The sequence below is a fragment of the Bacillus rossius genome, chromosome 7 (genome assembly GCF_032445375.1).
Source record: "Bacillus rossius redtenbacheri isolate Brsri chromosome 7, Brsri_v3, whole genome shotgun sequence".
NCBI lineage: Eukaryota > Metazoa > Arthropoda > Insecta > Phasmatodea > Bacillidae > Bacillus > Bacillus rossius.
In genome coordinates, this window is record NC_086335.1 from 29527115 (window position 1) to 29550996 (window position 23882).

Genomic DNA, 23882 nt, shown 5'->3' on the forward strand with positions numbered 1-23882 from the left:
ATCAAGTAATGGGAATACAACTTTCCTAAACTATTGTAAATTAAAAAGGTTTACGTCAGTGTAAATTGCAAAATACATTTTTATGCAATTACTTGGTGGTTGTAAGTTCACTCAGAAAAATATTTTGTCCTGTTACAATGACGTGTGTGTGTGTGTGTGTGTGTGTGTGTGTGTGTGTGTGTGTGTGTATCTAGAAGTACAGTTCATAGACCCTGATTAATTTAACATCTGATGTATGTTAAATTCATCCATACATCAACGTGTGTAATTTAAAACGTTAGTTATTGTAATACAATATTAACAATTCGTGTATTTTTACTGAAACCTGTGCTCTAGTTCGTATTCTATAAACATTTGTGTAAAATCACACCAACTGTATTAGTTTTTTCAAAGTAACACGACCAAAATGTAGAAATACTAAAGCATTGTATGTGTAATATTACGAATTGTTTTACATTGTATTTAAAACGTCAAAGATTTCAAAAAACCCACTTCATAAATTTTTTACCTCCGTGGTAAAGTCACCCTCGCAATGACAGGTTCTCGCTGGACTCCCAATGACTCCGAGGAATGACGGACTTCTACGTAAAGCTTTAAAACGTAAAGCGTTAAACGTTTCCTCTCAAAATTCTGCACTCTCCATTTCATATTTATCATCAGTTAGTCATCCGATAGTTTCATCAGATACCCGAATTCGTGATGAGAAGGAATAGTTTGGACTTGGGTTCAATAGTGGGAGAGTGGTGACCAGTATGTTTCTCCGTTGGTAAAGTTCAGCCATTCAGTTGGAATGAAAGAGGTAGTGTGATTGGAGGCTGACGGGTAGCTTTTTGTTCGGTGCGTTTCATTGGCGTGTGAGCATTGCGATGCAAAAAAAACTGAATCACGCAACAGTGTGAGTTGCTTGATTAGCTGCAGCTCGTAAATGTCAGTTAATCGAGTTCAATTACAAAACCAATTATATCCATCGTTAGTCTTTTTAAATTATTAATATATGAAGTGCTTTCAGGCGATTTTAGCCACAGATGATAAGAATTATTTTTCAAATCGAAATAGTTATCAATTATTTTTGGTGTTTGTAAAGGTCCCTTCGTCTATCTTATATGAATATCATTAATTTCGTCCAGAAAAAAAAATATTGGTATATGTTTTTATTCAAGGGTTTATTTTGTGTAAGAGAGATCATATGTTATAAAACGACTTTGTGGGCAGATTGAAATAAATTATAAATACAACTTGAGATCGAAAAATAAATGAATATATCTAAAACAAATGTTTTTTTGCGGATTAATTAAAATATATAATAAATATGTTCTATCACATTGTTTTTGAAAATTTTAACCGTAGTTTAACCATTAAAGTTAAGATTATTCCCATAACACTACTTAGAATTAATGAGATTGTGCTTATGATTGTTATTCGCCTAAAATATACCAGGAAAATACATTAAGTTTCAATCAGCTATGTTTAAAATTTGAAAGCCAAAAGACATTGTAGTTGTACACCAACAAACTAGTAGTTTCGGTTGCATCAACATTCCTTTGGTTATTGTTATAGTTTTAAGTGCTGGCCAGGGGCTTCAAACTAATTTCTGCCTAAGAGCGAATAAGAAAATTATGTAGGTATTCAGAAGCTGCGCCTGTACTTTTCCTCTTCGGGATAAAGCCACTGCTAATTCACTGTGGCCGCAATCAAACACACGATCTCCCTAAGGACTTAAGTGCCAATCAGGTGTTTCACCAAATGACTATTGAGTTGAGTACTTAACCATGTGGAGTTATAGGCCTATTTGCATTTGAGTAATGTAAGTGGAGAAAGAGGTGTTATTCAGCGAGAACGACAATACAAAACTAAATGAATTTCTTAAACATATTAAAAAATTAAAATTTTATGAAATATCTTGAAAACAGTGAAACGAGTTTCATCGTCATCGGCGTGAATCGGCGCGGCGTGGCTGTGCCCTTCCCCCCCCCTCCCCCCTCTTATTCACCGTTTCCCCTCATTTCCTTTTAGTGCATTCATCCCTTCCCTTCGCTTGCTCTAGTCCCCTTCCTGCGTTTCAGCGCATGCGCGGCACGCCCCCACGACTAGTATTTAAGCTCTGGCAATCCTTGTCTCTTCCTTCATTATGCCAAAATTTAGTTAGTTTTTAGTACGTTATGTAGGAGTTTAGTTACTCTTTGCGCGAATTACGGACGACGAGCGGACTGTGTAAGGAAAATGTTTCTTTGATTTGTAGCAGCTGTTGCTTGGTGCTGAAGGTGGCTCAGCGTTATGTAAGTTAACTTTCATATAATTACCCAGTTTATCAAATTTTTGTTTCGGCCACCACATTATCAATTCTCTTTCGGTATAGACGTTTCTTTTGTAGTTTTACGGCATTTCAAGTCTTAACGTGTTATTTTTACCTGGTGCTTTGTCCGGTTCCACCGCTAATGTTCGTGTTCGCTGGTTTTTATTCATTTGATATGTTAAATGTAACTTGCATTATAATTTTGTAATTGTTTATCAGGCCGATGCTACCTAATGTCCTTATGGTTGGACGTGTCTTTGTGGCGGTAATCGCTTTCTTTCAAGGCACACGTATCAAACTTTGCAGGTAGTCATTCAACCGGCCGTTTACCTATTTCAGGTCGCATGAGGCTTACTTATTTGTAATATGTTTTGTGTAGAGCTCCTACTTCTTGCGTAGTGGTTGTTAGTTCATGTGCATTGTTATCCTGCGTATTATCTTAATATATATAAATCTCGTGTCACAATGTTTGTCCTCAATGGACTCCTAAACCACTTAACCGATTATAACAAAATTCGCACACCATGTGCAGTTCGATCCAACTTGAGAGATAGTATAGTTTTTATTTCGATAAATGGTCTTAATAATTTATAATTAATAATAAATAATAGTCGCCATGGGTAAACAAAAAATCATAGGTCATAAACATACAAACAGTAATTGTGTGACATTTCTCTATGTCCAACACACTGTCATATAGCGCTATCCAGTTTGCTTTAACTCGCAGACAATAAAGCTCCATGTGTTTAGCCCAGGCAACGCAGGGTACTGCAGCTAGTAAATATTATAAATTCTCATGATTAAGGTAATTCTCTTAATTATTGTACCTGTTATACAGACTGTAGCTGTATTTATATTTGTATCTGTAATTATATTGGCGTCAATAATAAATGTTGATATAGTTGTACTCATCGAGGGAAAATATGATGGCATACTTCATCAACACACTGAAACGAGACATCTCTAATTAACCTTAGAGTTACCCTCCCCCCCCCCCCCCAACCGGTATACTCTCTTCGTTGGCAGATACGGAGGTTGCTGGTTATCGAACCCCCTTCAACTGGTTCGTTGCGAACCCGCTGGAAACGTTCCAGTCTTGAATCGCTTGAGCGACAAGATTGAAGAAGCTCGCCCAAGATTTCTGTTTTCGTGATTTTTCTAAACCCGAACCACACTTAATCTATCTTCACTCGGGGTTCAATCAATAGTTATTATTTTACTGTACGAGAAATTTAAGAGGGTGCTCGCTCTCACTATGCACCCTTGCTCTCTCTCTCTCACACTCTTACGCACTCGCCAATGGGATGGTACGTCATTCCTCAGATAAACCCTCTGCACAATACGTGCGTGAACACGGTTGGTTAAACCTTAATACCACTTGACCAATTTTAAAAAAATCTTTAAATATTCTACAACATTATTTACTATTTTTTTTAAACGAAATCGTTCGCATAGTAAATTATTTGTAGAGCACCAGAAATATAAAATTATTGACCAAAGGTTATTTCAGACAATCTGTTAAACATTTTAAGTTTGCAATGGATTATTAAAAAAATACGTTTTTTTGTTCATATTTCAGCTAACACTTGCCCATATATAAGAATGATAATAATATGATACTTCGGTAACCAAGAAAAAATATTTATATTAGTTGGGAACACAAATAGGCTAACCATAATCTTTAATATTATTATTATATAGTTCTGTTTGCCTGTGTTACTCTAAACTTACGTAACGAATTTGTATGGAACATTCACGATTAATGTTTTTCGTATATTATTAATTAAATCCCATTGAATGGTACAGGACGTCAATAAAACTTTATATTTGCGGCCATATTGTAATTTAATTTATTGAATGTTTATATTCCTTCAAAAGTTCTCTTTTCTAATATATTTTTTATTTATTTATATAATAGGATGTTGGTCTGTATGACGTTGAAAAACTCAGACACTGTTTGACCGATCGCCATGAAAGTTGGCACATGAAAGTATTTTGTCATAGAGGTTTTTATGCTCTCAATTTTTATGTAACTCGCAGCTGGATGGCACTGCAGCGCGTCAGCTTCTAAACCGTTCAACCGATCGCCATGGGTAGAATATAGGTCATAAACATACAAACAGTAATTGTGTGTCATTTCTCTATGTCCAGCACACTGTCATATAGCGCTATCCATTTAGCTTCAACTCGCGGACAATATTTCACCCAGTGTACAGTCCGGGCAACACCGGGTACTGCAGCTAATGGGTTTTAATTTTCATCAATGCGATTTTTAATGTATTCATTTTACAGGTTACGTGGAAATCGTAGTATTCCTCAAACTATCTAATTAGTCTTAAGGAATGATTTCAACCATATTTTGTAACATAAACGGAAATATTGACCTCAAATTTTTGTATATCCATAAATATTAAAACTATTTAGATACAGGTTTTCGAGATTCACTATCTGAAATTCAAAACATAATAAATTATATTAGTTAAAACAGTTCAAGTACTTTAATGCTTGAATCTAACATGCCGTGTTTTAACTTGTATCTGGTTGGTACACATTATTGAAAGACGTTTTACTGCATAGCTCTCTTGTAACTTATGTTTCTTCACAATATTTCTTACCAGATATTTAATTAAAGTTTTAATTATGTGTGCATAGTTTTACACTGATCATAATGTATGTTATGAAATCTTTATAGTACTCTTGAAATGCAAGAGAAATATTATGGCACATTTAAAGTAAAATTAATTCAATACTTGTAATTACAAAAAAATTAACATGATTTGTTTCAAATATGTTTAGTTTTCATTGAATCCAATATTTTAAGATTGTGTTAAAGTACCTACTTTCTTATCTCTTACCATTTCTCCTAAGTTTTCCTTGTTTGCTTGCTTTCCTGTCTCCTCTCAGTTAATTTGGCAAGATACAGATTTATTACTACTACTTGCATATGAAAATACTTTAAACAAACATACGCCACGTGCAGAATTGATTTTTAAATTTTTCCTACACTATATGCAGATTGTACTGTTATTTACATCAAAACAACGCAACCAAATCTGTAAGTCTAAAAAAATTAAAACGAATAAATCTGTTGAATCACGCTGAAATTAAATATTTCAGATTATGACCAGGTGACCTTCAAATTTATACGCATTTAATTATATCCCTTGATTTACATTAATGAAATTGAAAATACGTTACCTAATATCAACGTTACGCGAATTTGTGTTAAAATACGAACTGGTTTTAAGGCATTAAGGTCCTATCTTCGGGATAGCGGCCATACAGTACTAGCGATTTTTGCCGGATTATTGATCGTAGTATTGATGAGAGTTTTAACGGGAATACCTAACATTAAAATGTGCAATGTAACCCCTTATAAAACAGGAAACATTTAAATGAAATATAAACCGTCGGTGTTACAGATGCAGGTTTAAAGACTTGTCACTATAGAGTACACTATTTTATATAATCAAAATATTGTAAATAAACTCATGTTTCCTGGGTTTACGAGACAACTTTTGCGAATCTCCAAGTTTTGTTTCCCATACTTACTCTTCACTGTGACTGAAAATTACTAAGGTCACATGCACAAAAGTTTTGTTATACCGATCAAACCCCATTTAATATTACGAATGTGGTATTCCCATTATTGTCCATAATGGACGACAGGTTAAGACGCTAGACCAATAACATTAAGATAGTGAGTTCGATATTCCCCTAGTCACACAGATTGTTAAAAGTGTTTGATCTAATATTTAAAGCGATATAATTAAACTAATTAAATATTGCTCTGAAGTCACACTGTTCAATTACAGCCAAAAGCTACAAAAAATGTTTTTAAGTATTAAAAATTCTAATGTTCGTTGTATTATTGTAAATTTGCTCGACGGTGCAGTAAAATTAACTTATAACTGTGGTAAATATACATATGCATGCATATGTGAATTTATAAAAAACAAAGTAAACATACACCTACAACTGTTACGTATTTACCAAATCATAACAGTTGTACTTTTACACTTTCGATAGTATTTTACTTGAGCACAAGAGCAAAAATACACCAACACATTTGAATGTAAAAATTACACAATAATCTATGGAGACTACTGCTACATTGATTTTGACTAAAAGTACACAATTTTTGGAAGTTATACTACTTGAGGCGCGTTTATGAAAAAATGTTGAAAGTGAATTTTTATGATGATGTTTCCACAGGGTAAAAAAAGGCAACATAATATATATATATATATATATGAGCTATAAATATTATACTTTAAATGACTGATATTAAATACTGGTCCATATAATTAAAAATATTTATTTATTGTGGATATTAGTGATTTAAATTGTGTTTATAAATTTTTCAAGTATAGTTATATAAGTAATACATTTATAATTTATTTGAATTAAAATTATTATATTTTTAATAAATAATTAAAATTAATAAATTAGAATAAAAATCCAGCTTTTTATTCATTTTCATTATTAAATAAAATTTATTTACATTATTACACTAAATTAAAAATATATATTTTTATACATGTGTATATAAATATTGAAGACTTGGTAATTATTTAGTTTTTTTTTAATTTGATTGAATTTGTGCTAATCCAACGTATTTATAATATCACTCCAGTCCTTTTGTTATTTAATTTTGATTAATTATTTTCATACAAAACTAAAGTTAGTGTTTTTTTTAATTACTCCAGGTGAGTACACGCACGCATGTTTTCACCCTACTGTGGGGAAGCCTTCTTTTCACAGACGAGAGAGCCACAACCCGAAATTCCCCGAAGTTCATGCTTTTTTTTCCGTATCTTTAATGTAGTTATCCTAACCAAATCAACCGTCCACAATGTTTTAAAGTATTTATAATGTAGCTAAACTAACCTAATTGACCATTAGTAGGTATCCTTTTATCAACACCGCCATATTTATTTACAATGAACAAAAAAAAAACCGAAGATGCACGACCGGGCTTTTGGCTCTCTCTCGTCTGCGAAATGAAGGCTTCCCCCTAGGTACTGTGTGGTACTGAACGACCCCGCGCGGCGGCTGTCGGCAGGTACAACGTGGTGTTCCTGGCGCTGACGTACCTGGTGCCCGTCACCGTGATGGCCGTGTGCTACACGCTGATGGCTCGCGAGCTGTGGGGCAACCGCGCCATCGGCGAGCTGACGCAGCGCCAGCTGGAGGCCATCCGCTCCAAGAGGAAGGTGAGGCCCGCGTCCCTCCCCCCCTTACATATACACACACCTAGGTACATTGCTTTGCAGGTGATATAGCCAGTCATGGGGACTGCCAACAGAAGCGGAAAACTTTGTTTTTAAATGTGTCAAATCTAGAGCCGCGGAATTTTCGCGCATTCATTTAGTCGCAAGCTAGAACGCAAACCTCCACACCGTCGCACTGTGTCCATGATTGGACCGCAGTTATCTGGACACGCCTCTCTACGACCGTGAGCCAACGATGTCCAGCTAGGAGAGAAGTAAGCGAATCAGGCAGTGCTAAATAACAAGGATAAGAATGTTCTCGCTAAGAAATCAGCCAATGGGAAAGTAAGCATGGGTCGAGCACACCTATAACTTTGAATTCTATCCTGAGGCCAGAGGAATCCGCGAAATTTCCGGGACCCTGGTAATATCGTAGAGACCTGTAAAATTTGCGGATTCATTTCGCGAAAGGATAGAGTCCAAATACTTTTGACATTATTTTGCTTCAGTGTGATTGGGCCACAGTTTTTCTGAAGGACTCTGGGCCAATGAAAAATCTTTAACAGAAGAATTAGCGAATCACGATCATTCCAGTCAACAGGTGTTACGAGTCGGTAACCAATCAGCAGATGTAATTTGCACGAGTGCATAGAGGATCATGGAGTCTATCATTTAGGGATTTGAAATCGCGAATTTTACAGGTCTCTAGCTTAATATGACATCATCTCTACGTCAAATGTACGAAAGAAAATGATTTTGGTATTATATCAGTACGGTGTCAGCATGATATAATTTATCCTTACATCATTTTTTAGTTACAACAGATGTCAGTGGTATGTCAAAATTACGTAACAATTCACTACCTATAGCTATGATTTACCAGTGATGTCAGACCTAGGTCATGTATTCTCGTGGTCAAATTATCTTCACTTATACTGCTACTACAGCATGTCGGTGATGCGAACTCACAAGATTTTACCCATCCAAAAAAAAGAGTACAACACGCACGTGATACAGTCGAGTATAAACAATGTATTAGTGTATATATGCGTATACATGTACACAGGCCGCTGCGATTCGCCAGTCTGGCGCAACACGTCACTAGCATGTCGGTGACGCGAACCCATAAGTTTTGCCCCTACCAAAAATCGCTCAACGCGGATAAAGAAGTTTTCACTTCAAAAAACAATTCTATTACTTTCTAACACACACAAAAATATTACACTATTTAACAAATAAATAATATTTTTACAGTTAATAATTCAAATATACGACCCTCAAAACGTCCCAAACAAACCCCGTCAAGGGCTAAGCTGTGATTGGCCAGAGCCAACGTCCACATCCAATCGGAGCGAAGCACCGAATTCGCCGCACGCACGGTCTCTATTATTAAAACTAATATAACTATAAGTTAACCAACCCACCTAACATTTTTTTTTTCACTAAAACGAGGTTATTACTATTTAACACATTTAAAAAAAACTTTAAAAGCTTGGACGCTCTCCCCGATCAAAGTCACAAATAATAATCTGATTTTTCGGCTAACTTCACGTATATTATTACTGCACCGAAAAGACCTACATTATTCCAAATTTCGGCATTCAGGGATCAGAACAGGTGGGTAATCCTGCCCTCACTCTCTCTCCCTGAAGGCTGGGAAAGGGGAGTGGGGGGTTAAAACAAAAGGACACACTTGCTCGTAATCAACTACTGCTGGGGATGCCTCGTGCATGCCATAAGACAAATAAAGGATAAGTGGACAGGGGGTGGGACTTTCCCCCTCTACCCCTCAAACTCTTAATGACTACAAAATGGGAGGACAAGAGCCCCTAAAAAGGCTAGTACCTTCCCCCGCGCTGAGGGATTTCCCAATGATGAACAAGTGGTGGCGGCTCGGCGGCATCGCGGGTGAGAGTCGAGTCTCTCAGCACTCGCCCAGTCACGTTGTTCGTGTCGCAAACAATTAACCTTACTACTGCAATATTGTCCGTCAAGTTAAAATTCACTAAACCAGTGGTTCCCAAACGTTTTCAGCTGGCGACTCACCTTTTACTCATATGAACACCTCTACAGTCTATATGGCCATGGTGGAGTAAAATACCTTATTTTATATCGTACCCCTTCCTTGTGTATATATAATTTACCATCAAATATTGTATATACATATAAATGCTTTTTTTAAAAAAAAACACCGATTGATTACTGATAAACAATTTGTGTTCTGATTTGAAAATGGTTGACAAAATATAAGCACTTTGTAACAAAATAGTTTTTTATTTATTTAACAATAGATATGTGTTTGCACACAATTTTGATTTGTTTCGATTTTTATTATCTGTTGTGATGGTTTATTCGATGGTTTCTGATAGCTTTAGGATCCAGTCGCGAACCACCTGTTACCCTTCCGCGACACACTGGTGGGTCGCGACCCACCGTTTGTGAACCACTGCACTAAGCTGTTTTTTTTTACTTACCATATAGATAACAATCAATATTTTATCCTAAATAATACCATGTGGAAATCCTATATTTATATTAATATAGATGCATGATTTGTAATTTACTATTTACCTCTCAGGCCTGCCATCCAAGTTTCAAAGAGTTGTATATTCCCTTATTTTTACATTTTTCCAAAGCATAAAAAAATATGAACTCGTCAAGAGTCAACATTCCATGATAAATGTTTTATCTTGTTCCATTACTTGTTTCTTTAAACTAATCAACTATGTTTATCTATCATAGCTGTGTAAAGTTAAATATAAAATTTTCTCATTGAGTTGAAAATATAATTTTAAAAAATCTATAAGGCTGTGCGTAATTAAGAGTAGTAATTCCGCTATCTAGATAATGGAATTTTGATCAAATACAATAATAATTTAAATAATGGTTTATGACATTATATCATGATTGCACTATTGGAGTTGAAAATATTCGCGGTAATTTTATAAGCTTCAGAAATGGCTCTAGTCCAATAGCTGGATCAATATGCCAACGGCGCCAATATTTGGTAACGACAAACAGAATTCGTGTTTGAAGAAGTTTCAGCGACGCAAAATTTCGCATTTAGTATTCAATAGCGTTGCGCACTCTTGGGTCAAAGGTTCATTCGGCGTATTCTCAGAACGACATCGTGCTAGTACTGTTATTACATTCTTCGTAGGTTTGCATGCGAAGTGACTCATTTAGTTCATGTCTGAAACAACGGTTGGTACCACGTCTGGACGACAATTTTTGTTTGTGATACGATATTTTGTAAATAGTTTAAAGTAATGTGTAAACGTTAAATAATATTTTATTTAAGCAAATTGGGAAAGTAACCGGTTAAATGTAACCCGCTCTAATCTGACATATGATACTGGTTTTCGTTGGATAAAGTGTCAGCACAGCCGTAAACACACAAATTAAAATTGTCTTAAACTTTCGTGGGATTAAATAAATTTCACTGCCAGTAATTTCAATCTTTATACTTAAGAGTAAAAAAGTTGTGGCCAGGACAAAAGTGGGGAAAGATTTCGCCGGGATTTTGTCTTCTCGACTTATTTCCATTTTCCTCAGATTTTTATGGCCTATGATTTATAGTGCGTCTCCCTCTAATACTTGTGTTAGCATGTTGAAAATACAAATTAATATTTTGTTTAAATACTTTAAAACAATATATTTTAAGAAAAAAACATGTTCATCTACGTCATTCAATTATTTCTGCTGAGCATGCAAGAAGTTCTAATATTATGTACTATTTTTATCGATTATAGTATTTTATATGTTAATGTTTACCAATTCCACTGAACTATTGTTTAAAGCTATAAAAGAATGGTTATGTGTCACTCGTTAAGTCACGGGGTTATAATTAAACCATGGTAATATTTACTTAATAAGGTGAAAGGAGCTTTTGAGGGAACTAGTATAGTTTAATGTGTTTAAACCTACAAGCTGTATTTTTTGCAACGAAACTTCAAGTTATTTGGTACTCTAATTCTTCAGTGCTTCATTTAGATTGTAAATTAGTGTGGGCTTATTCCTCATGATGTATAGCGCGGGCAAAACGTCTTGTGAACTGTCAGCGCGGGGTGAGGGAGTGAGTGATAAGCCGGACATAAAGGGAAGTAGGGGTAAGTAATATGTATCGGTGTCTCGAGGCCAAGGAGCTTTAAGAATCTCCTTGGGCGAGGCATATTCTTTCGATTGTTATACCCGTTCAAAATACGTCGGCCTTGTTGTGCCCAGTGAATAATACGTAGATACTCGCAGACGCGTCATTACGATGACTGATGTTTTTACAACAGTTTATGTATAACTGGACAGTACCGAGTTAGCACTAATATATCCCGAAGTACTACAACTGAAATTTTTCTCTACTAATAATCCATCCTACTATGGAATGCAGCCCGCAAGAAATTTGTCCCGTACTATTATTCCTCTCGAATAAGTTATGCGCCTCTGGTGAATCATTATGTCGAAATGGTATCCTCTTAAAATCATGATTTTAGGGAATATGTGGTTCTAAACGGTTCCGTTGCTGGAATAGTACAGTATGTACATAGAAGAATGTTCCAGTTATAGATTTTAATAGTATCAACTGTAAGCTTTGTAGAATGTTGGTTCAATGTCGCAATTAGAGTACTTCAAACAGTTTTAGTTAGCGCAGGCGCGAGTACTGCTTTATTGTTTTCTCACCTGCAGCAACATCTATATTGAAAGAAAATGGCAAATGGCTCGTTACCAATTAGTAGAAGGTGAACCTGTAAACTTCATTTGGCAACAGGATGGAGCCTCTCCCCATTGGAATATCTTTGTGCGAGAGTGGTTGAACGTCGAAGTCCCTGACCGATATATTGGTCGTAATGATCGAGGCCACAGACCTCTTTTTCGCTGGCCTCCACGTTCACCTGACATAAAGCCAAGCTAATTTTTTTTTCCCTTTGGGGCTTTATAAAAGATCGTATCTACATTCCGCCACTACCTAATGATTTTCCAGAGTTGAGACACAGAATTTAAGAGGATATTGCTTCCATTTATTTGGACTTGTTAACCAAAATGTGGGAATATTTGGACTTTAGGTTGGATGTGTGCCGTATAACTAAAGGTGCACATATTAAACATTTGTAAGAAAAACTAGGTTAGTATGCCTTCACTTTGATGTACGATTTCTTGTAAACCGTCTAAATTAAACTGTTACAATATACTTACCATTGAATCTGGGACATTATTTTATGGACATAACATATGATAAAATTAAAAAAAAAATAAGTTTGTATAAGTAACATCGAACATTTTTTAACGCATGTTGCTAATAGATAAACAATGAGATGTTATTTAAAATTAGAGATATAACCAAATATCACCGAAAAATATGTCAGTAGGATAGTGAGGGGTGGCTTGCAGAAAATAACTTGTTTGTTTAACATAACGCAACATTTCCGCAAGCAAACTCTAATATTTCGCCTGATTTTAGCTACCATGGTAAGTAAATGCTATTTCAACAGATCTGGTTAAATATTAAAAATCATTAAGGAGATATGGTTTGTTCGTCACTAACTATAATTGAAGTAAGTTTGTCATTGTCCCCCGTTGAGATAACAGACAGTGACAGTCCCAATGTCTTACCAGGAGCAGTCTTATTTATCCGCGGAGGCTCAAACATTATAAAAGAAATTAATTAAAAAATATTTTCAACTCGACACTACACATATCTGGACTGCTACCCATATTTTAAGTTCGTGAGCCTTAAACAACACCAGCAGCAATTTTAAGAAGGACCTAGCAATAGTAATGGATGAAATGACAAAAATAAAAATATTAAAGTATAATTAATTAGTGATTTTACGTTTTGTTCGCTTCGGTATACAAAAAGAAAATACCGCCGGACATGGGTATTCAAGTTCTCAACTTGCATGCATTAATGTTTACAACATTTGAGATTAAAAAAAAATATTTTAAAAAATTATAACTTTTTTTTACATTTACCAAATACATGTATAAATTTTGATTTAAATTTTTTTATAAAAAAATAAATGTTTACAATAGTTGTATATGACGTATTTTCCCTGCTATTCATTTACAAAGTTCGAACTAAAAATCAAGTCTCGTTGGGGCAGCCTAAACACAAACAAATTTAAGTGCAACTAAAAAATTGTAACTTGTAAATAACAACCACAGTTTGTTCTACGAATGTTTGCGGCGCGGACTTCGCGTTTCCGAATGTACCGACAGACCGGTGATCGTTAGACCACGTGCACCACGTAATATTATTTCTTGAAATCGCCGTTACTCAAGTTCTACTAGCTGGTTACTCACGTGGCAAATCGCTGGCCGGCGCGCCGGTGATGCGTAAGTGCGTAAAATTGTGTCACGCAATTTTACTACTGCAGGTTCCAAGCACCCAGTTGCCTGGCCACTACGGGAAGCCTTCTTTTCACAGACGAGAGAGCCAAACGCCCGTTCGTGCATCTTCGGTTTTTTTTGTTCATTGTAACTCATGATAACTAATGGTCAATTAAGTTAGGTTAGCTACATTATAGATACTTAAAAACATTGTGGACGGTTAATTTGGTTAGGATAGCTACATTAAAGATACTGTGAAATCAAAAATCAAAAAAGCGAGCATGAACTTCGGAGAACTTGTGTGGTTCTCTCGTCTGTGAAATGAAGGCTTCCCGGCCACTACACAGACGTTCCTCATTAGCAGTAGGAACACCTGTCTTTCTGTGTATCGGGAACTTGGTACAACAATATACTAACTGCAGCCAGCTGACAAAATCCAGTGAAAATTTGCACACCACTCGCAATCCCCGCGCGGTGCATTTTGCGGGAAAATAAATTACGTCTTTTTAAAAGTTTCACGGCGACACTTTTCAGTAAGCACCATCCTTACGTTAAACACCCGGTTAAACGTACAGCACACCCGGACTTAACACGCGTCATGTCGTTAATATTTCGCATGACTTTTTTTTTACGCGAGCTCTTGCTTCGCGACCGCCCGAGCCAAGAGTGAATTCCTTGCCTGCCGGGAAGCCTTCTTTTCACAGACGAGAGAGCCAAACGCCCAATCGTGCATCTTCGATTTTTTTTTTTTTGTTCATTGTAAAATGTTAGGTTAGCTACATTATAAATACTTTAAAACATTGTGGTCGGTTGATTTGGTTAGGATAGCTACATTAAAGATACTGTGAAATCATGTAAACGGTTTTCTAGCCCTGGATAGCTACATATTAAAAAGTTATTTGGTAAGCAGCCATAAATTGATTTTACAGTATTTTTAATATAACCAACCATCCACAATGTTTTAAAGTATTTATAATGTAGCTAACCTATCCTAATCGACCGCAAAATTTAATGCCACACCGGTTTATACAATGAGATAGAACGGGAAAAAAAAGCGAGCATGAACTTCGGGGAACTTCGGGTGTGGCTCTCTCGTCTATGAAATGAAGGCTTCCCTAGCGCGCCACTGTCGTGCGCCAAATAAAATAGTTACAGTCTTTCAAATTCTCACACTTCTTTAAGCATGCTCATTTAAATTAAATATAAAATATTACTTAAAACTGATACCATAAGAAATAACTTTAACTGTACTAAAACATATACATTAATATCGCCGAGTCTAGAGAATGTTCTCGTTAGTACGGCGATCAATATGCCAACCTGATAGTCTCACAGAACAATCATACCATTAAATTAAGTCGTGGCAAAAACATAAAATAAATTATTATAAAACTTAAAAATTAACCTGAACAGTAGTTTTAGTTGCTTGATCAGTGACACCGGTTACAAGTTCTAGTCGGTGGTCACTTGAATGTTGTTAGTATTGTTCAAAAATCCACAAAGGCAGTTCTTGCACATGGACATGGGAACTGGCAGTGAGATGGCCTTATGTGGGAAAGAATAAGCCACTTGCTACGTTACCGTCGCCATATTGCGACGCCCAAATCATTTCGGAAATTTATGCTGGCCCAAACCTAATAATGGTTATTACGTATGAACTAGATATGCCATCGCTAAATACGGTCATTCCCATTTTCAAAAAGAAAAGTATATTTAAACTGTTGTCTCTCAAACAAGATGTGGAACATCACCTGGACAAAAAGCGGCTTACGTGTTATCCATGTAGAAGTACATGCCTGGCCACCTCCTGGATTTTGCCTATAAAGACTTCTTATTCTTCGTACACATTTAAAGAAAACTGATGGACATTTTTGCAGCCTGTTCTCTTGCGAAACTAACGCCTGTTACAGGTGACTCGGAAATACATTTTTCTTAAGTAAACGTTAAAGATTTCAACAAACAGAGCTAAAAGACATTTTCAAACTTGGAGTTTATTTGTCTATTTCTCGTCTCCATTTTCAAAAAAAGTCTTATGAACGTCTGACTATAATGTCAGTATTTTTAGTTACATGTGACTTATAAACTTACTTAAATATCAATTTTTATTTACGAGAACCTATAAGCAGGTCGTGAAAATGTTCTAAAAAAATGCCAAGGATCTAACTCACAAATTCCGTCTAACCTATTAGGAGTGCGCCCGGTAGTGTATATTCTTACCCTAGGTTGACTCGCCGACTGCCCCCTGAACGCGCTGGGATTGGTCGCGGCTCGTGAGGCTGAGGAGGAGGGGGGTGTTGATAGCTCAGGTGCCTTGGTGGAGAGGGGGATTCACGTACTGGCCAAGTTTTATAACATAAACGGTTGTTTTTATCTTGAAGGGGAAAGGGGAAGAAGGATGTCGCCATGACCTGGCGGAGGGGAACAAAGCCAGAATAGGATTTTAAAAAAACTAAAGTTACATATATGTGAGTGTGTGCGATGTATCCTGCTGCATATTCTGAAATAGATTTGGAAAAGAAAGCTCCGATGGCAAAAATTCGAAATCGTTACCAATAAAGTGAACAGTTTTTGGATTGAGATACTAAATGTGACGAACATAGTTGGAGTGGAAAATTGTGATTTTTGGGTGAAGAAGTTCTCAAAATTTACTTAAGTAGGTTGGATTGTTGAGAACCTTAAAACTGTACAAATAATTAAGTTTTTTAGAAACGTGGATGATATATTTCGATTGATTTTAACACACATTTTACCAAAACAATGATGTTATTTGTATCTACATATTATTGAGTCAAACTATTAATTCGTTTTTTTTACTAGTATTTCGGTGTAGAAATGGTTGACAAATAAATTACATAGAGTTGCTTGAAAAACACAATATTGACGATTAATACTATGAACACACACAGATATATATCTTATATATAAAATTCTCGTGTCACAGTTTTCGTTGCCATACTCCTCCGAAACGGCTTGACCGATTTTGATGAAATTTTTTGTGCTTATCCGGTATCTATGAGAATCGGCCAACATCTATTTTTCATCCCCCTAAATGTTAGGGGTAGTCCACCCCTAAATTTTTTTTTTATTTCCAGTTTTTGGTAGGAAATCACCATGGCAACGGCTGTTGCTTTGTTGATGCTTCATTCGTCTCTATGGCAACGGCTATTTCATTGTTAGTGCAGTCCTCATCACCGTTGAAATTTTGCAAGTGGTAGTGGGAGGGGGAGATGTGGTGGTAGTGGGAGGGGGAGGTGTGGTGGTAGTGGGAAGGGGAGGTGTGGCGGGAGTGGGAGGGGGAGGTGTGGCGGTAGTGGGCAGGGGTAGGGGGAGGGTGGGAGAGGGACCGCCGACGCCGAGCAGATTTTTTCGCGAAATATGCCTGCCCCTAATGTTCTTTATGTTACGCAGGATGACATTTTCCGAAAATTAGATCTAATGGGTGGTTAAAACCAGGCAAAAGTGGGTACTTTGTCTGCATGAGAACAGTATTTTGCATTGTTCATGCCTTCTGCGTCTCCATGGCAGCGGGCATCGCGCGGCAGTGGCGTACCCACAACGAGGGGCATGTATTATGAGCGGCGCAAGAGTGATCTGCCTGTAGACTGCCGTAGCGAAGTACGGGTACATCAGTTGTAAGTTGCGTGCACGAGTCGGGTAACCATCGGTGCTATTCATTTTCTCTCCGGTACATTATACAGCATTGTAATAAATTTTCACTGAATTTTTTTTTATTTACCATTACTATAAATGGGAGATGTGGCTTAATTTTTTTTCCATTAGTACCTATAGCCGTGCGAAGCCGGGTCGGGCAGCTAGTATTAATAAAAATATTCTTTTTTTAGCTAGCTCTATTCTTGCTGCCATGACTACAGAAAATTTTGTGATGTAAATACTTTAGGTAGCTTTCAAAACTAATGAAATTTTAATATGTATTCATATATAAACACATGCATGAAAAACTTATACACGTAGGTATACCAATAATGGGCCAAGTCATTAAAAACAGTTTAATATTCATCAAATTAAGGCTATTCAATCGTCTAGAGGGGTTGTATATAGGTTTTAAAGTAAGTTGTTGAATATATTCGTTCTAAATATAAAATTAAAATCGAGATGTTGACAGTCTACTCGACGGCAACCTAGTTAACGCTCACTTGGTTAAAACTGTGACATTTTGGGTTTCAAACTTAAACTTGCAATAACCACGCTGTTGAGATGCGTGTATATTTTATACAGAATTCAAATTTTGTGTGATTATTATTTTAATAGGTTTTACTAAGGTTTAAATTTGTTAATTTAATTCAGTTCTTTGCTGGTAGGCTCTAAAAATGATTGCGGCAATTGTTGCTCATTGAGATAAATTAACAATATTGTGTTGTTTTAAGGTTAAGAAGGTAACACGCAGGTTTCACGTTGCGCTCTTTTGCACTGGAACTTAAAAATAACAGGACTTTTGTGGTTATAGTGGGCTTCGAAGCACTGACTCCCGCATCTGATCACAAATGGAAGCATGAAAGGCGCCGAGGGAATTCGCCTTGAGCGAGCCACTACAGTCACGGCCGTCGAAGAGCCTGCGTCAGTCAAATGATTTGAAACTTTGAAATGTTGCGCGTTTTAAAAACTGAATTTGGTTCGATGCTAAATTGCTACACAAACACAATAATTTCAGTTTTAGACCTTAAAAAATAGTAATAGTAGTTTAAAAAAATGGGATGTGGCTGTGTCATGGACACGGCCGTGTGTTGTACGTGAATACGTGTACGTAACAGGTAATATTTTATATACAAAATATAAAATGCGCTATATTTTTATTTAAACACCATATATATCGACTGTAGCTAATTTACACTAATGTTTTATATATGCGATCGATAGATTTTGACGAAAGCTGACGATTGAAACTCAAACGAACGTCGTAGCTCCTCCGAGTCAAAAGTTATACTAAATGGAAATCTCTAAAACGCAGCAAAATGACCTCAAAATGGCGGCACTTCCCCCTCCACCGCGCGCGATGCGTCACAGTCCTCACTTAGCGTAACGAATTCTTTGACCCTTTAGCTATCCAGTGGTGTAATTAAATTTTGGATGGGGATGATATATATGTAGCTGCAACACCAAAAAGTATCCCCCGATTTTGTTATCATTCGTTTTTTTTAATGCCTCGCACTATGGAAGCAATTTTAAAGACGTATTCACGTCAAAAACACCGGGCCAAAGGGCGGAGAACGACGCTGGCGACGACGGCTCTCGCAGGAGTGTCTGGCCGGTGGCGAGCAGAGCGGAGCCAATCAGCGCTCGATGCTCCTGCTGGCCGAACCTCGCCTCTATCGGCGTCCGTTCCCCCGCTCCCATTCACCCCTTCGCCGACTCGGGTCGTTTTCCATCCCCTCCACGGGGCATTCGTGGAAAAATCATTCTGTGGTCTTTTTTTTTCGTTAATGATCTATTAAAATAATATCCAATGGGTTCGAACTGGGGACTACGAACCCAATGTGTGTGCGTTTTTGAATTAAATGTTTTTATATATTTTATTTCCTAATATTTTTATTGTATTTCATTAAACGTTTCTCGTTGAGTAAGAAACCGAGATTTTTAAGTCTGTGACCTAAGTGGGTTTTTTTTTAATGATTTGTATTATTTTTTCATAAATTTTATCCGAAATGATGACCAAGAAAACGGTAGGAAAATTAAGAAACTCGAAGTAAAACTCGTATGTTCGAAAATATGAAATTTTAGTTATTTTGGGGAAAATAACAGTTAATCTTGGCGATTTTTATGTCCAATTTTTGGCGTAGTTTGAGTCAATTTTAAAGGTCGATGTCAATGTTCACGATCGTCTAAGATGGCGGTTCCCTCTAGCTTCACTCCTAGCACCTCCACCATTTTTTTTTTTCAGCGTCACCTCTGGCTTCACCCCGAAAATCAACCCTCCCTCTCTCGCTCATGTCCCAAACATCTTACTGCACCGCTGCGACGGACGCTGATCCGTCGTCGCTTGGCAACGAAGAGCCAGCCGTCCACCGGCGCTCGGCTGGTATGTGTCCCTTCCAGCCCACTTCCCCTCCGTCGCACTTGACCTGATTGCGCAGCGCCCCGTAGCAGGAACTAAGTTGCGATAAGGTCGGTCGCGGCCTCGGGACAGGGGAGCATCGCGTGCTGTTTCGTCATCTTTCCTCTGTGCGGTTAATTATCCGTTTTCCTGACCCCCCCACCCCCCCAACCACCTTTTCATCCCTTCCCCGACACAGTCTGCTGTGCTACACGCGAGTAGTGGTATGTGCCTGGCGATGGAATTGTGTTCGACCCTCGCTTCTGCAGACCGAAAAAAAAAAAAACCTGATAGAATTAACATTTTTTTTTCTCATTTTCAGCTGGAATTAAAATTTTAACAATTTGAAGCAAAAAAATATCCATGTTGTTCATGTTTACCAGCTTGATAAAAACAGACACACTGCAGTTATAAAAAAAAACATTATTTCTTTCTTTAATTATTAGTAAGTAGTATATAATAGTATTTCCGAGATCAGGCCTCAGGCGGTGGATTGAAGATTGTCGACCGCCATCTTGGATTTGAGACGTCACGGCGGCAAAAATTCCTCAAAATTCCTCAAAATTGACTCAAAATGACTCAAAATTTCCCGTTTTAAGAAAAAATTTCCCGTTTTCGAGGGAAAAATTCCCGTTTCGAGGGAAAATTTACCGTTTTAGTCCTTAAAAATCCCAGCGGCTAGAAATGTCCTGATAGAGGCTTAAGCATCCTTAACTCAAGCCTCAGTTAAGCCTCTATCAGGATGTGACCTTGACCTTTGACCTTGACCTCGACGGCCATCTTGGATCCACCATCTTGGATGACGTCATTTCGTTTTCTCGAACATTCCGGCATTGTGTTATCCGCCATTTTGAATTATGACGTCATCGTTGCAATTTTCGTTACGGCCGCCATCTTTAAATTTATTATCCGATTTTAATGAAAAAAATTTAAAAATTATAAAAAAATTAAATAATAAAAAATTTAATAAAATATTTAAAAAACAAACATTTACGACACGGAGCTCGGAGTCCTCGGTTCAAACCCGACGAGTGCAAAAAAAAATAAAAATGGCATCCGATCCTTCCCCCCGCGGTGGCTGCAGGCATACTGACTCCCACCACTTTTTTTCAAAGCATATATATCGTCAGGTAGTATGACGTCATGTCCGCCATCTTGTCCTCGTCTGCTGGAAGCCATCATCAGTGTATCGTCGGCGAGAGTGCGCTGACGCCATGTTAGTTTAATTCTTATCCGCTAGAGTGCAGTAATCATTTATTATTGCTGTGACACCCGACATCTTGTCATTTGGCCGCCATCTTGAAAATCCGTAATTATTTAGCTAGAAATTCGGGAAAAATTCCAAAATTCATTAAATTAATTTTTAATCTATATACTGATTGATTACGTCGACTAAGGTCCTTGGTACAATCTAGGACGATGCAAAAAAAAAGTAAATATAACATCAATTTAACATAATAGTAACAGGTTCGAGGAATTAAACACCACAAGTTCTTTTACAAACATAATATTTATTACATAATTTCTATTCTACTGCAGGATCATTTGCGAAAGCCAGCAATCTTATAATCATTTAGTTCCGCAGCGTTGTGAAATGACTAATTCTTAGCTCCAATCGGTTTATACTAGACAGAGTCCAGCCAGAACCTTTACAGACATAGTCCACCTCTTCTTGACAGAGTTTCTGGATACCGTTTTTAACAGTTTGCTTCACATCGTTAGAACTGTAAATTACTGCAGCCGATGTCTTGAATGCACACTTCTTCACTTTGTCATCGAACGGATATGGCTTTCCATATATACAGTCCAACCACAAGTTATATTTCAAAGGTCCGTTTGTTGCTACATCATCAGTAAGCTGATTGATTATGTCCTCTCTGATATCATCAAGAAAATTACAAATGTCTTTCGACTCACCTAACGTATTTAAATAATAGTAGTCCTTCAATGTTCCACGAAATGCAGACTGCGCCAAGTAGAAGCCATTATCGTTCACTTGTAATGCGCCGAACACAGTCTTAGGTTTATTTTCCTGTTCAGACGTCATACCAATTGGTTGCTGCACATCGGTTTTCTTGCTTGTACGCTCACGAGCCTTCAACCTAAACCGAGGAGTCGAAATTTCTGCAGGTAGTTCAGCAGTAGGCACACGGACTTCACCTTTACAGTTTTTCGCATGTCGTCGCAAATTATCAATTCTAGTAAACCATTCATGACACTCATCACATCGAAACTTCATGCGAGATGGATTCTTCGTGCATTTGCTCCGCTCATGTCTTCGTGCATCATGAGCAAATGCGAACGACGTATCACAGTAGCTGCAAGGATACCGTGGTGATGAAGACGAACCTTTCAGACGCGATCCAGATACTGACGTTGCCGCAGTTGCACCATCTCCAGGCATACTCTCATGAACATCAATGCATCGTTGTTGCGCCGAAACCTTTACTTTCTGCCGAACAGCAGGACCTTTGCATGCCTTCATGTGCGTTTTCATATTATCTTTTCTGGCAAACTGCTTATGACATTTCTCACAAACAAACATTTTACGATATAGGTTCTTGGCACATTCGCTCCTCTCGTGTCGCCGAGCATTGCTGTTGTTTGAGAAAATCTTGTCGCAGTAACAGCACCGATGTTCGTTAGTTGTTGTCGATTCGGCATCCATTGAAGTCTCCATTGATGGCGAACCACCGTTCGCCGAGTTTCCCTGTGCAGCCAGCACTAGCGGCATTAAAGTCTCTTCTGCTGGCGGTACCACGTCTGTTGAAGTCTCCTCCAGTGTTGACATCGACGTTGCCAACGGGATCTGCTCCACCATCGTCGACGCTGACATCATGGTTCCCGCAGTCGATGGTACAACCTCCATCGAGTTCGTCGTTAAAGTCGGTAAAGATGCCATCGAGTTCGTAAGAACAGGTAATTACGTGATTAAAGCACCAGAAGAAACAAACTAGGTGATCCTTACACCGACGACGTCAGTAACAAACTAAGCATCCTGTTGTCTAGAGCTCGCTTATATATACATGGACCGTATGGAACAATACGCTAGTCAAATCAAGAACCATTTACAATAATACTAGAGTCAAAACAACATTAAAAATAGAAGGACCATGAACGAAAAGGCAGCACATTTGGAAAGCACCGACAACGAAAAGGCAGAACATTTGGAAGCACCGACAACGAAAAGGCAGCACGTTTGGAAGCACCGACAACGAAAAGGCAGCACATTTGGAAGCACCGACAACGAAATGGCAGCACATTTGGAAGCACCGACTACGAAAAGGCAGCACATTTGGAAGCACCGTCATCGAAAAGGCAGCACATTTGGAAGCACCGACAACGTAAAGGCAGCACATTTGGAAGCACCGACAACGTAAAGGCAGCACATTTGGAAGCACCGACAACGAAAAGGCAGCACATTTGGAAGCACCGACAACGAAAAGGCAGCACATTTGGAAGCACCGACAACGAAAAGGCAGCACATTTGGAAGCACCGACAACGAAAAGGCAGCACATTTGGAAGCACCGACAACGAAAAGGCAGCACATTTGGAAGCACCGACAACAAAAAGGCAGCACATTTGGAAGCACCGACTACGAAAAGGCAGCACATTTGGAAGCACCGACTACGAAAAGGCAGCACATTTGGAAGCACCGACAACGAAAAGGCAGCACATTTGGAAGCACCGACAATGTAAAGGCAGCACATTTGGAAGCACCGACAACTAAAAGGCAGCACATTTGGAAGCACCGACAACTAAAAGGCAGCACATTTGGAAGCACCGACAACGAAAAGGCAGCACATTCGGAAGCACCGCCAACGAAAAGGCAGCACATTTTGGATGCATCATCGAATAAGGAAGCACATTTGGAAGCTCCATTAACTAAAAAAGGCAAAAAGGAAGCACAAGTTACGAGATCTAAGTCTTAGTAAGAAATCATAATACAAGAAATAAAAACATTACATTCTTATAATTTAAATTATTTATTTTATTGCTTTACAT

General features: G+C 37.7%; 1 protein-coding gene across 1 annotated transcript in view; it reads left to right on the forward strand.

Annotated features, from left to right (window-relative positions):
* LOC134534519 (tachykinin-like peptides receptor 86C) overlaps positions 1–23882 on the forward strand; it is a 292275-nt gene that overhangs the window by 214954 nt on the left and 53439 nt on the right. The window contains exon 6 of the mRNA XM_063372998.1: positions 7359–7509. Within this exon, the coding sequence (XP_063229068.1) occupies positions 7359–7509 (151 nt within the window). The remainder of the gene's footprint in view (positions 1–7358; positions 7510–23882) is intronic.